The sequence below is a fragment of the Lepus europaeus genome, chromosome 17 (assembly GCF_033115175.1).
Source record: "Lepus europaeus isolate LE1 chromosome 17, mLepTim1.pri, whole genome shotgun sequence".
Classification (NCBI taxonomy): Eukaryota; Metazoa; Chordata; class Mammalia; order Lagomorpha; family Leporidae; genus Lepus; species Lepus europaeus.
The window spans coordinates 25,460,784-25,477,589 of NC_084843.1; the positions used below are offsets into that span (position 1 = coordinate 25,460,784).

Here is a 16,806-nt window from a genome sequence, read left to right on the forward strand (position 1 = left end):
CTGTCACTCAGAATGGATCATCTGGTTGACTTTCTGGTGCACACCCCAGGTCGTGCCCTCTCTGTGCCAACAAGCATCGGGGGAGGTTGGTGGGGGTCAGAAGAGATGTGAGCCTCAGCCTTAGTGCTCAGCTCCCCTACCGTTTAGCCAGAGTAGAAAGTCAAACACCCATAAAACAATGGGGGGATCCTACAAGACAGTTGAGTGATACATTGTACACAGCAGGAATTTAGAAGGGAGGGAGGTATGAGGGGCTGGTGGGACTCCCTGGAGGAAGTAGCCTTTGGAATATTAGGAGATTGTACGCAAGAATGGGCCGTAAACCTCCATTGTTCCCCTGTGGCTGCAGCTGTCTCATCTGTTCTCCCCTGGACATGCTGCCTCGCCCAGGCTCCCCCTAAGCCACATGGAACCACCCTCCCATGCTGATCCCACTCACTCAGTGGCTCCTCTCTTGTAGCGTATGCTGTGAAGAAAAACCTGCCCCAGAGCCCTGCCGTTGCAAGCTCTGCTGTGTCAACCTCGGCAGGTGAGTGCCGCTCCCAGGGGCCAGGGGCCAGGCTGGTGCCTGGGGAGAATTGCTATGCAGTGACCCGCGGTGTGTAGGAAGAGGCTACAATCCACAAGTGGCCCGGGGTCCACAGACACAGCTCACCCTAGTGGTCTCTTGGATGTTTCTTGGAGTGAACAGACATGAGCATCCCCTTGAACTTAACCTTGGCCTTGCTGTCCAAGGCCTGGCCCTTACACGCCAACCACCACCCTTGTCGGAAGGCCCTTAGCTCCTGTTACACGTAACCCAGCATGAGGGCCGGGCCTCCCTACTTCCTACAGACCCTTCATCAACTTTAGCTATTTCTTCCACTGCTCTGATCATGGTATGCTTCCTTCCATTCAAGAATTCACTCATCTAGCAATTCTGTAATGAGAGCATCCTTTGCATTAGACAGACAATGTTCTAAGTGCTGGAGGACAGCAATGAACAAGGCAGGACGGACCCCTGCCCTCACCACACTAACAAGGCCAGTGGAGGAGGCAGATGACAAACACAAAGACAGGGTACACAGGATAGTTCCAGAAAATGACACAGAGCTCGGACCAAGCAAATAGTGATGGGATAGACAGGAGTATGTGTACAGGATTTGCCTCCTTACAAGGTAATGCTTGAGATCTGAAGGATACAAACGAACCCCCAGAGCAGTTAAAGAAGGACTTGCTGGGAAGGGGGAATTTTACCTGCTTGATAAAAAACCTGCACTCTCCAGGTAGGGAGGCAGCCCCATAAATCAACAGCCCAGAGCTTCTGACCTTGACCCAACCTCCTGGTAGCCAGGCCCAGCCAGGCAGGGAGAAGTGTCCTTGGTCCCAGGATGCTTCATGGTGACCACTGTCAGTCTGAACCAGGAGATACACCCTCCAATCTCTCTCTTTCTCCTTCCTCTTCCACTCAAACACATTCTCTTCCTCTTCACCCCCTTCCTCTCCAGCCTGCACCACAAGGGTCCAGAGTGATGAGCAGTTGCACAAGGATTGCAAGTTCCTGATCCTGGAGAAGGACAACGTGCCTGCCAAGAAGGAGATGGAGCTGCTGATCATGACCAAGGACAGCGGCAAGGTCTTCACCGCCTCCCCCGCCAGCGTCGCTGCAAGTACGGCAGAGCCCGGGGCCTGTGGGACTCAGGTTTCAGGAGAAAGGCAAAAAGCATAGGCAGCCAAATGTCCTAGCAAGGTGGTTTGAGACATTTAAATCATGAAACCACGGCAGTCCCATTCTGATGAAAAATGCCAGCCCACTAGGATGTCACAGGGTCTGCCTTGAATGCAGATGAATTGGGGACAATCAGGGAAGAGCTCCCTGCAGGCAGGGATGGGGGTGGGGTGGGGTGGGGGTGGCTGGGCTGTCGTCTTTTCAGGCTGACCTTGACCTCCCCCAGCAAAATGGGGATATGGAGCCTGTGGGAAGAGAATATTCTGGATTGTCATGGGTTCTGGGCACAGCTTCCTTTTCAGATGACACCCTGAAAAAAGAAAAGCAGGCCGCCTACACTGCTGACGCCTCCCTGAAGGCTGAAGCTAACGGTAAGGATGTACTTGACCTTTGTCTGCTTCAGCTTCAGCCCAGCTGCACTTCATCGCTTTGTCTTCTCACTAAGCGGGGTGTGGGTCCTGGCTCAGCAGCACCAGCAGCACCCGGGAGTGTGTTGGAATGACAGGACCCTGGGCAGGTGAAGCAGCCACTGCTTGGGATGTCTGCGTCCCTGGTCGGAGTGCCTAGGAAAGGGGTCCCAGCTCCTCCACTTCCTATCCAGTTCCCTGCTAATGTGCCTGGGAGGCAGCAGGTAATAACCCAAGCACTTGGGTTTCTGCCATGCACAGGAGAAACGTAGATTGAGTTCTGGGCTCCTGACTTTAGCCTGACCCAGCCCTAGCTGTTGTGCCCCATCCCTCCCACCCCCTCTCTCCCCCTCTCTCCCCCTCTCCATCACTCTTTCAAATAAATAAATAATGCTTTAAAAAGACGCAGACTAGCCCACACCTGCTGAGTTAAGCTGTATCTTAATGAGCTCCCCAGGTGACATGTATGAGGGTGGAGCAGGGGCTCCCACTGGCAGGTCTTACTAGGCCTCCTAGAATGTTCCAAACTAGCAGAACAATGCTTCCCAAAGCTGCTGTTAGCTTTCCCCCCAGATGTGTGGATTCTTCCTTGGAAAACAGCATATCCTCACAAGGTCCTGTAGAATTTCTCCAAATCGCTGTTTCCGGTGAGGTCAGTAAAAGAAGGAGACATTTTTAAATAAATAAAAACTAAGTCAGTGAGCCTCTGGACAAGGGAGGCAACTGGAACCTGACTTTAAGTCTCCAAAAGTTGGAGCCTGGCTGTGAAGTCAGACCCTTTGCAGAGTTGGAGAAGGCTGGGCACCAATAGCCCAGGAAATTCCAAGTTGTCCACAAACACTCCGCGTTCAAATAGCATCAGGGACTCAGGGGAAACTCTCGCCGAGTCCATCCTCACCCAGCATCCCCAGTTCCGTCCTCCCCAGGTCAGGAGTATGTGTGCCAAGTCCCTTCATGCAGAAGTTGGTCATTTCCTACAGCACGTTCACCATTTGAATGCAAGTGTTTCCCAGCACGGCCTTCCCCCGTGTCCTGGGCGCTAAGTGTTTACAGCCGCGCAGGGGCGCAGTACTCTGCTTTGTCCCACCCTTGCTGGCAGAGCCACATCGTCATGTCCCAGAGCTCAGGGAGAAACGTTCCTGATACTTCTGCATGTTGCTGTCCTGCATGAGGTCTAGGGGACACTTTTACCTAAAGCCCTGCCCTGCAACCCACACCTGGGACAGTTGTGTGGGCCCCTCCATTTCCAAAGCGCAGGCCCAGACCCACCTGCTCACTGTCTGTCTCTGCAGGAGACCTCAAGACCATGTCCGCCAAGGGCAAGGCCGGCTCCGCAGGTAAGAACTGAGGGCCCTGCAGTGGGAGGCAGTGGGACAGGCAGTGGTCCCCTTGTCTGAAGCCAGAGCACACAGGCTCAGCTCAGGGCTGGTGCTTATTGGGCCCAGGCACCCCTACTTGCCTCCCACCTTGGGCTCTCGCTCCAGTGTCTCCCAACAGGGCAGGAGCATCACGGCAGGACTCCCCTGTGTCCCTGGGGGACCTCCCAGCCCTGGCTCCTGGGGACGCTGAGCCCTGCTCGCCTCCTGCCCTTTCCATTCTCTGTGCCTCCTTCTTGGGCAGCAGTGGGTCCAGGCCTCCCCGTCATTTTACAGAACCCCAAAGCTTTCCTAGTAAGAAGCTTTTCTGAGCTTCCTGGGTGCCCTTCACATGCTATGTGTAATTCTAGGTGCTGTGACCTGACGCTGGAATGCTTTAGGGCTAGGCCTGAGCAGGTGGAAGAGGTGGGGCAGGTCATTGTAACTTCACAATGACTGAACTGCTTCAGCCGCCTGCTGGGGCTGCAGACCGCAGATGCCTCGTTTCATTGCCCAGCCCTCTTAGGAAGTAACCTAACCCCCGTTTTATACACAAGGAAACCGAAGGTTAAGTGACCCCCTCCAGGTCACACAGCTCATGTTCAGGATTGTTGGACCCCTGCCCCCTCCCACAAGGCCCTGTGTTCCTTCCAGGAGCCAACCTCACCCTCCCCAGGGCTGTACACACTCACCCAAGCCCACAGGAAGTCACTACAGCCAGACCATCTGGAGGGAGAAGGGCAGGAGCCACCCACCTGCATTGTCTCACGGCTCCTGTCTCTTCCACAGAAATCCACGGCTATGACCACGGCGGCGGCGGCGGCGGCCGAGGTGGTGGCGGCGGCGTCGGGGGCGGCGGCGGGGGCCCGTGGGGCGCGGCACCGGCTTGGTGCCCGTGTGGCTCCTGCTGCAGCTGGTGGAAATGGTTGCTGGGCCTGCTGCTCACCTGGCTGCTGCTCCTGGGGCTGCTCTTTGGCCTCATTGCTCTGGGTACGTGAGCAAGGTAGCAGGGCAGCTGGCAAGGTGGCAGGAGGCCCACAGGCCTGGCTGCACATTCAGGGGTCAGTGAATGGTCTCCAATGCCTGAGCCCACGGGCCTGAGATCGGCAGGGCAGTCGCCTCGAGGCCCCAGGAGGCATGGGGCCAAGGTCCACGTGTGGCTGGCTGCCTGGCGGCCCAGCTGGGATTCTGCTGCGGCTCCTGATTCCCGCTCCAGCCCTCTGCCCCTGTGGCTGCCTGCAGCATGCACGTGCCTGCCCGTTTTGTTTCTTGGTGGCTTCTCACACCACAGCCCAGGGGAGCGAGGGCAGCTTTATCACCCATCTCAGATGGGAGAGCGACTCCCATTTCCGTAAGACTGGGGGAGGGTGTGGAGGAGCTGATCCTGCTGGTGCCCACAGCAGGTCATCCGCATCACTAGTTCAGCAGCATGAGGAAGCTGCACCTGGCCAGGAGCCCGCGGGGGTGCAGCCCTGGGGAGGGTGAGGTTGGCTCCTGGAAGGTCACTGACGCGGCCTCTGCCCTTCCACTGCAGGCGAGGAGGTGAGGAAGCTGAGAGCCCGCGTGGATGAGCTGGAGAGGATGCGGGGCGGCGTGATGTACCACGAGGACACGCTGGGGAAGAGCAGCAAGGACCGCCTGCAGGCGGCGCCCGGCGTAGGGGCAGGAGTGGGCAAGGCCGGGCTGGACGGCCCCAGCCAGGAGGCGCTCTGGCTGTTCGTGCGGGAGAGGCTGATGACGGAGCAGGAGAACGGTGAGAGCCTTCAGGGCCCAGCCTGCGCTGCATGTGTCTGCTGTACATGGGGTGATGCGTATGTGTGTCCTGGGTGGCCACCACCCGCCCTCAGCCCCTCTTCCCATGCCCACCTGAGCCCAGGGATCAGGACCAGGGCTGGGACCCCATTTTTGTTTTGTTTTATTAATGTGGGAGGCAGAGAGGAAAAAAAGAGAGAATGCCAGCTGCCTACAAAAGCTGAGGCAGGGCCAAGCCAAAGCCAGGAGTTGGGAACTCAATCCTGACCTCCCACATGGGTGGTTCAACTACTCGAGCCATCATTGCTGCCTCCCAGGGTGTGCATTATCGGGGAGCAGGAAGCTGGCATTGGGAGCAGGAAGCAGGTGTGCAATACAGGATGCCTGGGATGAGTGTGTTAGCCACTGTGACAAACACCTGCTCCTGTGTTCCCATTTCACTGCTGGGAAAACTGAGTCCTGAAGCTAGTTGCCCAAGAGCCCTCCACTAGCCCAGTTTAGAACCTTTTCCTAGGCTAACCAGTTTCTTCCTGCCATCCCATGATCTTCTTGTGTATGTGTGAGGGACATGGAGGATGTGGCACTAACTTGGGATTTACTTTATCTTGTAGGAAACCTCCGGGGAAATCCTGGCCCTAAAGGTATTGCGGGGATGGAGCCCTCTGGGGCCCTCTTCCTGCACGTGCATTTTCGGGGTGGGCTGACGAGGAGCTAAAGGTTCTGATGCTGTCTTAGAGGAGGCTTGAGAACTGGCCATCGAGGGAGAACCTCTTAGCTGATGGAGGGGGCTCAGGGGCAGATCGGGGGAGCCCAGCCATGTGCCCAGGTGACACAGACAGGGACTGGGAGGGGCCCAGGCCACCGGTGGCTCACTTCCTGTCGAATGGCTTCAAAATGGCAGGGAGAGTGGCCCTTGGGCTCCCACCCCTGTCTCAGAGTTTTCGTGTCTTTCTGATTCCAGGTGACATGGGAAGTCAAGGCCCTAAAGGTAAATACACAAGCGCATTCTCACCGTGACCACCAGTGAGGGCTGACGGTTTAAAGTGGTCAACAGTGTCAGAAAGCCCAGCTCTGATCTGACAGTCGGGGGCACGGGTGTACAGGGAGGAAGAGGTGTCCCATGGCCCAGCCGACCGGGGCTGGCAAACCACAGGGATTGCCGGCAGCTCCTGGGCCCCGGAGCCTCGGATTCGGCAGGTGTGGGCGGGCCGGGACCCGTCCATCTTAATCTACCCAGGCGGCTCTGCAGCCAGGCATACGTGGTCCACCCTGAGCACCACCACACAATATGACAGGGGTCCCTCCGTCCTGAAAGACCCCCACTGAGGGACCTGCTGGCCCTCCTGGGTCCCGCCAGCCTCTCCCACACAGCCCCTGGCTCCGGCCAGCCTCTCCCACACAGCCCCTGGGTCTCGCCAGGGCCCAGGACTCATGCCTCGGGAGCCCCAGGACCTGAGGTTGTCAGGTAGCACACAGCACGCCCACTTCCCACTGGAACTACAGACCAACCACCAAGACTTTTGCACTGTGTGAGGCCGCTGTGCAGACGCTCCACAGCACGTGGGCACACTGCACTCGGCTTGGCCATCTGCAAGTCCAGTGGAACTGAGTGTCCGTGGTTTTGGTGGCTAAATGTGGCCATCCTGCACAAATCCTACCCGTGGCTCCATTAGGCAACTTGCCACATCCTCTGGCTGACTTCTCGCTTTGTCCTTTGTTTCTGCAGGAGACCGTGGGCTCCCTGGGACTCCAGGTGTGTAACGCCGGCGACCTCTGACCCCACGGGGACTGCTCAGTCCCAGCTGCTGTTTCAGGGGGTCTCAAGGCTGACGTTGTCTCTGTATCTGCAGGCATCCCCGGACCCTTGGGCCTCCGTGGCCCGGAAGGACCAAAGGGGCAAAAAGGCAGCGTGGGTAAGAAACTCTTTTTCCACTCATTTACTCGCTCATCTGTTCAGTCGACGTGTTTGTTAGGTGCCAGCTCTGTGCTGGAGCCTTGTAGAAGACATGATGGGGCTGAGATTTGAGTGGCAGGGGAGAGAGTAAGGACGATCAAGGCATGAAGGATGGCACAGGTGAGGGGGCAGGACATGGATGTACATGACAGAGCCTGGGGGACCTTGGGGGTGAGGGCTGAGGGCGCTGATCTGACAGAGGGCTCAGAGAAGGCCTCCCTGCAAGGCCACCAATGGAGCAAAGACTGGAAAGGAGCTGGGCTCTGGGGGAAACGTTCCCAAGGGAGAAGCCAAGGCCAAGGCCAAGGCCGAGGGCAAGTTTAGGGAGCGGCAAGAAGAGGCTAGGCGCTGGCAAGGCCAGAGCAGACAGCCCAGGGAGGGCTTGAGGCTGTCAGGAGGACACCTGCTGGGCTCGCAGAGATCTAAGGGACATTCGCAGGGTTAGGGCCTACGGGACCTGCTTTCTGACTCCTGGGTGGAGCCAGGGCTCCAGGGACTGGGGAGAGCAATGGAGGCCGGGGAGGAGGCTCCAGGCGCGAATGTGGCCACAGGCTGCCTGTGGGGCCCACAGCTGCCGCTCAGAATCCTGACTCTGGGGCGGGCCGTTCCCTTCTCCAGGAGATCCTGGCATGGAAGGACCCATGGGCCAGAGAGGGCGAGAAGGCCCCATGGGACCTCGTGGTGAACCAGGGCCGCCTGGGTTTGGAGAGAAAGGGGAGAGAGGTAAGAGCCAACCCCTCCGCCAGGAGCGTCAGCTGCGCCCGCCCGTCCTCTGGTCCAACTTCCCCCTCCCTTCTTCTTTCAGTAGCATTTCTCGAGCACCTGCTTTGAGCCAGGGTCTGTGCTGGGCCCTACAGAGACAGTGGCCTGGCCTTGGGGCATGGGCCAGGCTGCAGGGCAGGCCTAAGGCTGAGGATCTGTCTTGGATGCTCAGAATCCACAGGGAAAGTAGCCCCGGGAGCCTTGGCCTTCCCAGAGCGGGGAAGTGAGGCACGTGTGGCATCAGGCAGGGGGAGAGCAGAGGGAGGGCTGGGCTTGGCAGGAGACAGCATGGGGTGCAGGCCTTGGAGCCCTTCGGGGCTGGAAGGAGACAGGGGAAACCCAGGCCCAGGCGGCACTGGAAGGGCAGAGAAGGTTTAGCAGTTCAGTCTGTAACCTCGGGACTGCTGTATCTGGGAAACTGAGGCACACTCCAGAAATCCTCCAGGCCACTACTCCGGCAAGGAGCCTCCTACCGGTTTCCCTCTCTTGTAATCTCGCTGACTACAGCAACAGGTGATTGGGAGAAACCCCTGGGGCCAGACATCATGCTGATCTGTGGTCTCCTGCAGGCACCATGTGGCTCCGAGACCACAGCAGGGTGGAAGCACCTCCTCCAAATGGCACGTGGGCAGGGGGGCAGCCAAGCTGGGGCTCCCTCCGAGTACCCACTCTTCCACCTCTCTCCAGGTGCTGCTGGTGAACCAGGTCCTCACGGGCCCCCCGGTGTCCCGGGTTCTGTGGGTCCCAAAGGTAAGCAGGTGCCCAAAACGCTTGTAGGGAGGGGCCCCAGAGGCCAGCACCGCCCGCTGCCCCAGGCCTGTGTGGGGACTCCCCTACCCCAAGGAGCCCGCAGGGCTCAGGACCGGGGCTGCAGTTATGGCCCCAGAGCTGGACGGGAGCAACATTTCTTCTCTCTTGAACTGCTCCTTTATGTGGCCCCTCCTGGAGGTCAGATTCTAGAGAAAACCGGAAGCTGGAGAGTTTGCTCTGCTGACTGGGGCCCAGATGCACACACGGACAGTGTGGGTGACATGGAATCGGGCCCTTCTCACAGTGTGGTGCCTGTGGTCACGCCTCCTCCCCAGCCCTGGCCCAGGACCAGTGTCTTGCTCTGACCTCCCCACCACCACCCTGGCAGCCATCTCCCTAAGAAAGATAGAACGTTGGGGTCTTTCCTGGACCCCCTGATGTGACAGGGCCCCCCCAGCCCCATGCAGGCAATACACACCCCCAGCGCCCACCCCCCCCTTCACCCTGGGGTCCCATGTCCCTGGCCTGTACCTGGCCCTCTGCTGATTGTGGTCTCCTCCTCCTCAGGTTCCAGTGGCTCTCCTGGCCCTCAGGGGCCCCCAGGTCAGTAGGGCTGCTGCTTGGAAAAAGGCACCTGGGCGGTGCCTGTGAGTATCTGTGTGCACTGCATGAGCGGGAGCCTGTGAGCACCTGTGTGTGTGCACAGCTGTGGTGCGTGGATGCATACAGACGTGGTAACTGTGTGTGTGCCTGTGTGTGTACAGGTGTGGCACCCATGTATGTGCCTTGTGGTATCTGTGTGTGTACAGGTGTGGCACCCACGTGTGTGCCTTGCGGTACCTGTGTGAGTACAGGTGTGGCACCCACGTGTGTGCCTTGCGGTACCTGTGTGTGTGCGTACAGGTGTGGCACCCACGTGTGTGCCTTGCGGTACCTGTGTGAGTACAGGTGTGGCACCCACGTGTGTGCCTTGCGGTACCTGTGTGTGTGCGTACAGGTGTGGCACCCACGTGTGTGCCTTGCGGTACCTGTGTGTGTGCGCACAGGTGTGGCACCCATGTATGTGCCTTGTGGTGCTTGTGTGAGTGTGTGTGTACAGGTGTGGTACCCATGTATGTGCCTTGTGGTACCTGTGTGTGTGTATAGCCATGGTGCCGGTGTCCACATATGTGTCTGTGCGGTGCCTGTGAGTGCATGTCAGTCCCTCCCAAAGCCGAGGCTCTCATCCACCTGCATGGCTTCCTCTGCTGAGCAGGTGCCATAGGTCTCCAAGGGCTCCGAGGTGAAGTGGGACTCCCTGGTGTCAAAGGTGAGCTGGGGGAAGGGGCTATCACCCTGAGGATGCCTCTCGCTCGAGAAGGGGGAGGGGCAGAGGTCTGCTGGACACGACCCCCAGGCTGTGCAGCCCATGGGCAGGAGGCGGGAGGTGGGAGACAGGGGCGGGGGAGCTCAGATGGCTGGAAGCCGCTGCCCCTCCTTGCTCATCTCCCACAGCTCTCTCTACACCCAGGTGTCTGTTTCCCTTCCAGGTGACAGAGGCTCCATGGGACCTCCAGGCCCCAAAGGTGAGTTGCTGCCACCACTGCTCCATCATCACCGTGCCCTGCCCACTCCTGGATACCCAGATGTGGCCCCTGCACTGGGGTCTGAGAATGCCTGTGGTGCTAGCTGGGCCCTGGGCCAGACATGGAGCTGAGAGTTCTCTCTAGCCCAGCCTCTCAGAGAGTGAAACTAAGGCACAAGGCGGGGAATAAAGTAACCCAGTCACGTGGCCAGGCTGGCGTGGTGCTCAGGCAGAGGGGACGCAGCCTGGGCAGGGGTCTGACCTCTGGTCCGGGATGAACACTACCCTGTGGCCCAGGGCCCCACTGCTGGGAAGATGCTGCCCTGCCCCCAGCTGATGCCCTGAACCGTGTGTTTTGCAGGTGACCAGGGCGAGAAGGGACCACGAGGCCTCACAGGTCAGTCCCACACTGGAATCTCCCTTAATCCATTTGTGACGGTTGGCGGTCTCTGGATCCCTGGAGGTGGGGAGAGTGCTGACATAGGGGGCAGAGTCTCTGCTCACCTTTGGGACACCTGTGATGTAGAAGAAGCATTAGACAAGAGCAGATACAGCCCTGGGTGGAGGTTAAGCAAGCGTCTTGTGTCCAAACAGTAGACATTTGGGTGCAGAAAGGGGAGCTTGGGGCCTCTGATTCTTTGGTGGAGTCCAGTTGGGAAAATGAAATGTTTCCCAAAGCAGCAGGAAGTTTGCACCACTGCACCCCAGCCCTTGGCATGATTAAAGAGATGGATTTCTAATAACCCTGGGATGCCAGGGGGACCTTTCAGTTTCCAAGGAAACCGGACACACAAATCGCCGTGGTTTTCCCCCAGTCTGTGCCACGTGGCCCTGACCTTGGAACCCTGGCGGAAGCGGCCTCCCTGGCCTCCTCTGGCTGGCGGGTGGGGCTGGGGGAGGTGGGTGCATACCGCTGCTGTGACGCACACACGCTCTGCAAGCCTCCGACCCACTGGTCCTCTGTCCTCTGCAGGCGAGCCCGGTGTGAGAGGTTTGCCTGGGGCCGTGGGCGAGCCTGGGGCTAAAGGAGCCATGGGTAAGTGCCCCAAGGGAGCCTCTCCTGCCCTCTGCCCCCCCTGCCACCTGCTAGAGTCATTCTCTGAAGGCCATTTCTGGGGGTTGGGTTGTCATCCCCCCCAGGCTTGGGGAGTATAGTCTCAGGGTTTTGAGGATTTTCTCCTCCCTGGGGCCCTGGGAAGGCTTGGCAGTGCCGGGCCCATCTACCCTGGTTCCTGCCTACAAGCTGTCTAGTCCTCTGGGGGAGACAGAATGTGTTTCAGTCTCCTGGGACCCTTGGGCATTCTGTATTCGGGCCAGTGTCCCGGCCAGGGCCAGCTCTGAACCCTGACTCGGGCCAGCCCTCCGGGGCATGAAGCTGGCTAAGAACACTCGGGGCCAGGGCTCTGTATCAGGCCTCACCCATGGAGACCTGGCACCTCCGTGGTCACTGACCCCACGGCTGGCGAGCACTGGCTGTGCAGGGCCCCGTGCTGGGCCAGTAAGACACTGAGCCTCCTCCAAGGGGATCCAGCTTGCACGGGCGACAGGAGAGGCGGAGTGTACTAGGACAGTGTGGAGGGAGGGGCCTGCTGACCAGAAGGAAGGAGGGAACGGCGTTGCCAATGGCCACAAACCTTAGGGATTTTAGAAAACTCCAGCTGTGCGGAGACCACGACATGAGTGAGGGGGAAGAGTGAGGCACGGCCCCCGGGAGACACCTCTGGGCACCAGGGTTAGGGTCCCCTGAGAGCAGAGATGAAGACTCGGAGGGCCTGGGCTCTCAGGACCTCGAGGAGGCACAGCCGACCTCTGCTGAGCTGCTGTGCTCTGGCCACGCATCCCAGCCGGGAGCCGCCAGCCAGGGCCAGGGCCAGGGAGAGCACTGTGTCCGGAGTTGGTAACTGCCAAGGCTTTCCCCGGGCCTTGAGGGGTTCAGGAGGGGCTGTGTGGGGTCCCACATGGGGGACAGCGTGCTGCAAGGCCTTGGGTAGGAGAGGGCCAGAGCCGCAGGCACAGCTCCAGCACAGACTGATGGGCCTTTCCTCTCCTTTACCAGGTCCCGCTGGCCCCGACGGACACCAAGGCCCGCGAGGTTGGCACCCGGTCCGCTGTCTTCCCTGTCACCTCCTCCCTTTGCCTTCCCATCCCTGCCCTCCAGCCCTTGCCCCACTTATGTGCCCACCCAAGGGGCGTCAGATGCTTAGAAGTGGGTGTGGCCCAGCTGTTGTTCCCACCCCTTCCCCAGCCCCCAGCAAGCCAGGCAGGAAAAGCCCACGAAGCACCAGCAGGTCAGCTGTGCTAAGGGGCGGCCCTGGTACCCAAGTCATACTCTCTCCCAGGTGAGCAAGGCCTGACAGGGATGCCGGGAACCCGCGGCCCACCAGGACCTTCGGGAGACCCAGGAAAGCCAGGTAACGGGCAGGGAGAGGGAGCCAGGCCCTGCTTGGTGTGTGTGTGTGCCTGTGGTGCAGGTGCGGATGGGAGGCCTATTGCACCATGTGTGCCTTACCCGTTTTCCTCCAGTGGGTCAGTGGGGAACAGCCCCACCTCTCAGGTGACGCTGCGTGCAGCGATGGCACCTCCAGGTCCCCACCGCTGTGCAGTTAGGATTCCCGGCTGGAAGCAAGGCGCTCCAGACGGGAGCAGGGGCTCTCAAAAGTGCAGACTTGAACGGCACCTCAGTGCCCTGCTCCTCTGAGCTTTTCCCTTCCTCTCCTCGTCTCGGGGGCTGGACCCTCACTGACACAGATGGGAGCCTCGAGAGAGGGAACTGGGGCAGCATTCGGGGCCCTGGGTGCATGAGCACCCTCGGTTCATGTGGCAGCCCAAACAGCTCAGAAGCCCCACGTGATGGAGCCCTAGGTTGCTTCCTTGCAAAGCCCAGGTCTGGGAGGACACTGGAGCCCAGCTGCCCTGGCTCGGGGCTTGTCCTCTTGACCCATCGACCCCCCGCTGCCATGTCCACCTGCTCCTGCAGCTGAGGTGTGGCTGCTCAGGGACACCTGGACCCTTCAATGCTTCCCTCTTGTGTCTTCTTCTTTCAGGTGTCACAGGACCCCAGGGACCTCAGGGTGAGTTACCTTGTCACTCCCAGCTGCCAAGCCCCTGCCACAGTCGATTTGGCCAAAGCTTTTCCTAGCCCCACTCTCTGCAAACAGGGGTGCAAGGTTCTTTCACTTTTTGTTTTTAAAGATTTATTTATTTATTTGAAAGGCAGAGTTAAAGAGAGAGAGAGAGAGAGACAAACAGACACCTTCCATCTTCTGGTTAATTCCCCAAATGGCCGCAATGGCTAGAGCTGAGCTGATCCGGAGCCAGGAACTTCTTTCGGGTTTCCCATGTGGGTACAGAGGCCCAAGATCTTGGGCCATCTTCTGCTGCTTTCCCAGGCCATAGCAGAGAGCTGGATCAGAAGTAGAGCAGCCAGGACTTCAACCGGCACCCATATGGGATGCTGGTGCTGCAGGTGGCAGCTTTACCCACTACGCCACAGTACTGGCCCCTTACTGTGGGTTTTGAGATGCACCTTGGAAAGGAAAACTAAGCACACAACAGTCTAGAAGGTCATTCTGGTAGAGATGAGGTGACACGGTGTGCCCAGCCTGTCTGCCTGTGCTCTGTAGTGCAGGGATCCCCCAAGGAGATCCTGAGCCCAGAGGTGAGTCCCACAGAGGACCCTGGTGCCCCACCGGGGGGGAGGGAGTGACGCTCACCCTCCTGCAGAGGCCCTGTTCTCTGGGGGCAGCCTCAGGGTTGAGGCGTATCCCAGAGTTGGCCCAGTGTGCACCCATCTGGACCTGAGAAATCATCACCCAACTCTAAAGAATATTGGATAAAGATTTTAAAATGAAATCAAGCATCACCACTCCCCCCCCCCAAAAAAAAAAAAGCAGAATGCAAATTGGCATCCTTCAAATGCTCCCAGGTCAAGGGTTCTGTAGTTACAGGCAAGAAGAAGGTGCAGTCCTGGGTATAGGGAGTCCAGCCCCTCTCTGCAGCCTACAGGGGCTCATAGCCTTCGGGCTGAGTTCAAGGGCCTCCACCTGCCTCCAGCCCAGCTCTGCCCCACCCTGCAGAGGGAACAAGGCTCCCAGCAAGTGGCTCCCCCAGGGGCTGCAGGGGCCAAGCCCCAGGGTCTCAGGGCTTCAGTGAGCAAATGTGGCCTTGCTGAGTGACAGAGCGCTGGCCCCCTCCTGAGTGTGTCTGTAGTTGCTGGGCTGTCGCCGCATCCTGACTGTCTTGTTTTTAATCATCAGGCCTCCCAGGTACCCCCGGCCGGCCAGGGACTAAAGGTAAGTGATTTTCCAAATGAGACATTCTTGCTTCTCAGGAGCTGTTGTGGTGAGAAAGAGGGCCTGGCGGGAGGGAGGCCCGTCTCTGGCCATAGCCTGGATCAACAGTGGCATCTAGTGGCTCAGCAGCCAGTGGGAAGGGGGGAGCCCAGAGATCTGTGCAGAGTGGCCCAGCCCTGGTCATCAGGCCCCAGCCACCCCATAGCCCTGAGCCTGGCTGGCTGGGCTCTCACTGGGGCGATTGGGTGACACCCGTATACACGGGGACACTCTGTCCGGTTCTACCCGGCAACCCCACGCCCAGCCAGTCCAGGGGAGCAGAGTGCTCAGATATGGCATTTCTCCCTCTGCCCCTGGGACCCCACACACCCTGCTCTGTGCTGAGCAGTCGCTGGCACCCCCCATGGCACCCTGGCAGTGAAACTGATGCTCTCCCAAAACGATGCCCAGTGGGGCCCAGGAGTGCTTTGGGGAGAAGCAAATGTCACTCCGGGAGAACGCGGGCCCAGACAGACAGGGCATCTGCAAACCCACGCCTGGGCACACAAGCCTGTAGTAGGTTTCCCAGGGGTGCCAGAAACCCACTCCTCCATTGTGTCCTGTCCCTGGGGGCTGAGGCCCTCTGTGGACAAGGTGACCATGGGGACTTTTCACCTAACTTGATTGTGCCGTCTCCTGTTGTGACCCTCCCGTCTTGAGTGTGTGAGTTCAGGGCTCTCAAATCTTGGGAAACTAAGAAGAGGGCCTGGAGGGATCCCCAGCCCAGGGGCTCCCTGCCCCCCTCCCCTACTCCTGCCCTCATCTGGCTCCCCGAGGCTTGTCTGCAGCAGGCCGGCCTGGGAGAGGTTTCCACCACGGGCATGACGCTTGGGAAGGTGTGACTCCCACAGCCCTGTGCGTGTCTGTGTTTCTGTCTGTGTTTCCGCTCTGAGGCGCTGGTGGGAAAGAGCTGCTACCCTTCGAGTAGCTCTGCACGCCCCTCCCCCACTGGCCCTGTCCTTTGACCTTGGGCTGACTCGCCCACCTCAGATGACTCCCAGGGTGGGGGACAGGTGAGGCAGCCTCACTCCAGCCCCACTGAGACTTGCCCACATGCTGCCCCGACGCCCTCGGCGTGAAGACAAATGTGCAGCCCCCAGGTCTGGGGCTCGGAGACTGGTGCTTAACGCATCCCGTTCTCCCCACCAGCTCAGGATTGATTTCTTGAGCCACTAACTGATCCTGGGAATAACTGTGCTCCTCCTTGTCCTCCCCAGGTGAACCTGGCACTCCGGGCAGGATTGTGACTTCAGGTAGGTGGTCTGGGGAGGCACCTCCCCTGGAGCAGCGGCACCTGCCTGGGCTCTGGCTGGTGCCCAGGCCCTGTGCTGGGGGTGGGAGGCGGCAGTGGGCTGTCCGGATAAGCAGGGAGGGCGGAGCAAGGCCAGAGAGGAGGACGTGCCAGCCGGGGCCCCACTGCCCCAGCGGGAGGACAGGGGTCAGCGCGCCTCGCATTCCTGTTTCAGGGGGATCATCGACCATCACTGTCCCGGGCCCCCCCGGACCTCCTGGCGCCATGGGCCCCCCGGGACCTCCAGGTTCTCCAGGTGAGTCCATTTCCTTGTTCTGCCCCAGTGAGCCCCGGGCCTTGGTTCATTTGAGTCCAGCCCTGTTTTCCCAATTCCTGAGCCCAGGGCAGGAAGCCAGGAGAGAGCATAAGGAGAGCCAGAGAAAACCAAGCTCTGGCACTCGGACAGCGAGGCGGGCCAGGCGTCCTCCCTCACGGCACAGGAGGCCGCGGCTACCCTCAGCGTATCAGGGTGGGCCCATGACTTCTGAGGTCACACAGGCAGTAAGCAGCGGGGCGAGGATTGGCCCGCATCACAGTCTCCAGGGTCTGTGAGCAGCCAGCTCAGCCCCGAGCCCCTGGCTCCTGTGGGACAGTGGTTTGAGAACAGACCCAGGGCAGCCAAGGGCCAGGAACGGACATGGGAGCACCTGCCTGGCCGTTCCGGGATGCAGTGGGCGGTGCTAGGAGCCATTTTGGAGAAAGCCATGAGCAGATAAGAGGATCATTTAAAAGAGCAGGACCCACCTCCACACGTGTTCTGTGGCTGCAACTACTTGTTTTTAAAAAATATTTACTTGACTTAGGAGACAGATGGGAGGGGTCTTCAAAAAGTTCATGGAAAACATGCTTTATGGAAAAAAATCTATGCATGGATTTCAAAAAACTTTTTGTGCCAAAATTTAAAAAAAATTAAAGGTTTTATTTCTTTGAGA

General features: G+C 59.2%; 1 protein-coding gene across 1 annotated transcript in view; it reads left to right on the top strand.

The window, feature by feature from the left end:
- COL17A1 (collagen type XVII alpha 1 chain) overlaps positions 1 to 16,806 on the top strand; it is a 41,161-nt gene that overhangs the window by 14,101 nt on the left and 10,254 nt on the right. The window contains 23 exon segments of the mRNA XM_062214201.1: positions 461 to 529; positions 1,488 to 1,649; positions 1,999 to 2,079; positions 3,408 to 3,452; positions 4,260 to 4,460; positions 5,005 to 5,223; positions 5,834 to 5,863; positions 6,184 to 6,210; positions 6,949 to 6,975; positions 7,073 to 7,135; positions 7,795 to 7,899; positions 8,626 to 8,688; positions 9,256 to 9,291; positions 9,944 to 9,997; positions 10,218 to 10,253; positions 10,614 to 10,649; positions 11,226 to 11,288; positions 12,309 to 12,344; positions 12,592 to 12,663; positions 13,297 to 13,323; positions 14,509 to 14,544; positions 15,801 to 15,836; positions 16,050 to 16,130. Of these exon segments, the coding sequence (XP_062070185.1) occupies positions 461 to 529; positions 1,488 to 1,649; positions 1,999 to 2,079; positions 3,408 to 3,452; positions 4,260 to 4,460; positions 5,005 to 5,223; positions 5,834 to 5,863; positions 6,184 to 6,210; positions 6,949 to 6,975; positions 7,073 to 7,135; positions 7,795 to 7,899; positions 8,626 to 8,688; positions 9,256 to 9,291; positions 9,944 to 9,997; positions 10,218 to 10,253; positions 10,614 to 10,649; positions 11,226 to 11,288; positions 12,309 to 12,344; positions 12,592 to 12,663; positions 13,297 to 13,323; positions 14,509 to 14,544; positions 15,801 to 15,836; positions 16,050 to 16,130 (1,605 nt within the window).